This window comes from Triticum dicoccoides, chromosome 3A (assembly GCF_002162155.2).
Source record: "Triticum dicoccoides isolate Atlit2015 ecotype Zavitan chromosome 3A, WEW_v2.0, whole genome shotgun sequence".
Classification (NCBI taxonomy): Eukaryota; Viridiplantae; Streptophyta; class Magnoliopsida; order Poales; family Poaceae; genus Triticum; species Triticum dicoccoides.
The window spans coordinates 339,810,181-339,814,458 of NC_041384.1; the positions used below are offsets into that span (position 1 = coordinate 339,810,181).

Below are 4,278 nucleotides of genomic sequence, written 5' to 3' on the forward strand. Positions count from 1 at the left end.
GGTTAGAACAGTGATTTCGGCCGAGGGAGTACTGGTTACAGTAGTGCTCAGAACACCACTAGCATCTTCCATATTAGTCTCGTCAGGCCGCCACGCCCGTGCACTAATTGTGACGTGCGGCTGAAGCACCCACTAACGACGTTTTCTAAATGCCGCTAGTAGGCCTTTCTATACTATTACCCCGTTCTAAAATACAAGACGTTGCCAGGCCTACCAAAACGTCTTATATTTTAGAAGGGAGGTAGTAATACAGTAGCTAAACTGAAAGGCATGTTAAACATATCGACGAGACAAGTCAGTCACAGCCACACAATCACGACAACATACCCTCCACAATCTGAGCTCCTACATCACATTTATACAGAACTGACGGGCAAAATATAAAGAAACCAGTGATTCAGGATGAATGAACAGAGAAAACAGGGTGAAGAAAAGCTCTCCACGAACATATTTGGTATCTACTACCAGTCTAAACCGCAGAAGCAGGCAACATGACAATCTGTGATGAAGTTTTCTTGCGGATGAAACTTTGTAGTTGAATTCAGCCAAACAGATTATGTGGCGCTGGGTCAGCCATGAGTGAGCTATGGTGATGAACCATATGCCACCTGCCATTACAGAACTCGTATACATTGGTCACATGGAACGGCCCTGGGTCAACATCGACATGAACCTTCATGTTAACCCATGCTACATCAGCAAGTACACGAGCTCTGACATCCCGTAGCTGAAAATCAGTGCCCTGGCCTCCATCTTGGCCCCAGTTGAATAACAAGCCCCAGCTGTTCATCACTGCATTGTATCTGCCAAAACGAGGAGTTAAATGATGGCATAGCACCATAAGAGTAGATCATGTCTACTTGAACAAATGACAAGAAAAATTATCCAGGATTGCTCAAATGGAACTGTCATCCCAAAGGGAAGAGCAGCAAAAGAAGGTACTTGTTGTTTTTCAATTTCATACAGTGAAGAAATGTGATGGTGTTTGTCACCATATGTCTGGGTTCTACTTGGAACGGTACTGGTCACTGGAGAAGCTTCCAGAAACTAACGCAACATCAGCAATCATACATAGAAAAATGTGCACCTCTGGTGATTTGGTGAAGCAGTCATACTTGGCGCAAAAGTATTCAGCATTCAGCACATTTCCAATTCAAACTATATGAAAAGGTGAATCTATACCCTGAAACCACTACAATGTGTAAGGGCTCCAAGAACATACTCAATTTGATAATCTTCTATAAACACATGATGTTGGAAAATAATTGTCTAGCATGACGGCTAAACTAATATTCGCTGGAATGTGCAGTTTAATCACTTTCGCCTGCCTAATTACGGCAAGACACAAATGCGTGAATATGAATAAGTGACTGGAAGGAATTTTCCTAATCATGACACAGCACATGTACTAGTACTATTGTTTGTGGCAACATCCTCTATAGCACTAAGCTCCCTAGTTTTAAAGAGCCCAGATTCAATTGAGATCTCCAAATAGAATTGGGTCACCCGATTTTGACCGGATCAAAAATTCTGCAAAGCTCTCTCATTCAATTCTTTATACTATACACTATGATTTCTAATTTTTAAGGCCTCACAATTAATTGAGGTATTCAATTTAGAATTGCGTCATCCAATTTTAACCGGGTCAACAATTTCTCAAGCTCTCCCATTTAATTCTTTTAATTCACCATGTTCCGTAATTTCAAAGCTCTTCCATTCAATTGAGGTATTCAATTTTGGATCTGGTTTACGATTTTGATCGGGCCAACAATTTTTCAAATCAATTAGCAGCAACCGGCCTATAAAAACATATCAATCCCGCGCACCCTCTCACCACCTAGAAAAAAGAAGTGTCACCATGTGATATTGTAGCACTAATATAGTATATGCAAGCACCGACACAGAAATTTCTCCACATAAATATAGATCAGTTAGCGGATAACACATAATCACACCACAAATAGCCCCACCAAATCAACGCACTATAAATAATAATAAAAAACACTCTATCATCTCCCCTACCTACCAAACTTAATATTCCATCAGTTCCAAAATATAAAGGGTATTAGTTTTTTAGAAAGTCAAATTTCTTTAAATTTGACCAAGTTGAGAGAAAAAACATCGACATTCACAATATTAAACAAAAAATATATGAAAATTCATTTCATGATGAATCTAAAAATACTGATATGATATTATGGATTTTGATATATTTCTCTACAAATTTGATCAAACTTAAAATGTTTGACTTTCCAAAAAAGTAATACACCTTATATTTTGAAACAGTGATTAGTTTTTTTTTAAGAAACCCAACAACACAAACGGCGCAGCAAAGCGCGCCCAACCCTTCTACTCCCTCCGTCCAAAAATACTTGTCATCAAAATGGATAAAAAGAGATGTATCTAGAACTAAAATACATCTAGATACATCCCCCTTTATCCATTTTGATGACAAGTATTTCCGGACGGAGGGAGTAGTAAATAGCTAAGTTGCAAAACCCCAATGACTGGGAGATATAACCCAAGGAAAAGATTTAAATAGAGAACAAGTGCTACAAGCCTCCCAAGCTGTCCGCTTGCACATTTCTACTTGTTTATTAGACGAGACTTAACAAATTCGCATATAAGGTGAAAGCAATATGGCCATGGAAATGAATGTTGGAGATGAGTGAATTGACATTGGTGCTATGTATAACTCCACAATAAACGCTTTACAGAATTGTTAGCTGTGCTACCTATACCAGCAATAAACTCCATATGGACTTTTTTTCTTTACCAAAGTGCTTCTGGTATCAAGTTCACAGAAGAAACAAAAATTATCTCTGCAGTAACTTATCCATATGTCTACGCAGCTGCACAACTAATTTAAGCTTTCTCGATCTCTGCCCAATCCAACAGAAAATGAAATGAGCCATTTATGCATCTTTCGCAACAGTAAAGAATTATATAGGTCATGCCTTTTGAGCCATAGCTAAATCAGAGTGAAGTCTAAACATACCCTGTAAAAAGCTCTCCAGTAGCATGTACGCATTTTACATAGTCTGAGTTAAGCCAGAAGTGACTCATTGCTGGCAAGGATCCTTCCCTGATGATATTATAGAACTCAGCATTCACATTCATGATGGCCTTTGTAGCTGCATAGTATGCCTTCCATCCGTTAGGTGGAGTTATAGTATCCTGCTCCGCTGTAAAATCCTACAAGGGAGAGGTTGATTTATGAAAAACTCAAAGAAAGTGAAATTTTGCGGTTCGATTGGCGGTTTTATATCAATGCTCACAACGAAAATTGCCTTATTCAACCATTATAACCTCACACAGTCCCAATGAAAAAACACGCAAAATTTAAATCATGTACTCCCTCAGTAGCTGTTTCGTTAGATATTACTGAAAAAGGCCTTGCCATATGGCTGCTATGGAAGATAAATAGCATTAAGTTTTCAACCAAAGGTGCTCACAGGACAAAAAAGGTACATGCAGTAGGGTACAAGTACAAATATCACATATCCAGTTAGACTGCATATTTCGATACAAGCTTTTTCTGTGCAGTGTCAAACCCCATTGTGGTTAGATCGAGACGAATACAGGAACGTTTTGAAAGTGAAACAGGGTACTTTTTGGCATATCATATGTAAACTTATCCAAGATGTGTCACCGTCCATGTAAAATCAATTTAGCAACAGTTGATTAAAAATGGAGCGCATCTAGCCACAAAGTGTGTCTGTGTGACTTTAATTGCGTAGCTACCTTATGTAATTCAATCCCTCCAAGCAAACTAACAAATCCCATTGGCGTGATCAAGCATTTCAGTATACAAACAAAATAGGATAACATAAAAGCAATGTGAAGCCAAGCAGATGATCATAGCAGGCAAAACAGCAACCTAAATGGAAGTAAAATTAGCAGGGCAGCAAAGCTACACCCCAATTTCAAAAGTAACTCTATCAAGGAAAATCTAAGAGAGAGCAGCAGGGTGGGCACAGCACCTTGTGGTAGAGCGCCTTCCAAGCCCCATCGTCGTTGGCGGCGCGGCGCATGGCTGAATTGGTCATCGAGAGGCGGCAGAGGCTAGTGCAGTCGAGGTAACTGAGCGCGTGGGTGGTGATCTCAGGCACGAGCTGCTCCATCATGGAGGCGCCCGTCGTTGCAGGTGCTGGCGCCGGCGCCTTGTTCATCTCCCCGCCGACGGCCATCTCGCCGTTGGCGCTGGGGAAAGTGGTATTGGCGCAGCAACCACAGGAAGCGCAGACGCAGCAGCGTGAAGGAATGGGCTGCTGCTTC

The 4,278-nt window shown here is 40.5% G+C and overlaps 1 protein-coding gene across 1 annotated transcript; it reads right to left on the reverse strand.

Annotated features, from left to right (window-relative positions):
* Positions 1-273: 273 nt before the first annotated feature.
* On the reverse strand, positions 274-4,272 carry LOC119268149 (F-box protein SKIP8-like). The gene is made up of 3 exons (XM_037549676.1): positions 3,984-4,272; positions 2,999-3,195; positions 274-803 (listed from the first exon to the last, which is right to left on the reverse strand). The coding sequence occupies exons 1-3, from the start codon at positions 4,188-4,190 to the stop codon at positions 542-544; spliced, it is 666 nt and encodes a 221-aa protein (XP_037405573.1). The 5' UTR covers positions 4,191-4,272; the 3' UTR covers positions 274-541.
* Positions 4,273-4,278: the final 6 nt, after the last annotated feature.

Coding starts and splice junctions, on each gene's coding strand:
- LOC119268149 (XM_037549676.1), bottom strand. CDS start 4,190: ATGGCCGTCGGCGGGGAGATGAACAAGGCGCCGGCGCCAGCACCTGCA. Junction 3,196..3,983: donor GGAAGGCGCTCTACCACAAG/GTGCTGTGCCCA, acceptor TCTCCCTTGTAG/GATTTTACAGCGGAGCAGGA. Junction 804..2,998: donor ACTGGAGAGCTTTTTACAGG/GTATGTTTAGAC, acceptor TCGTTTTGGCAG/ATACAATGCAGTGATGAACA.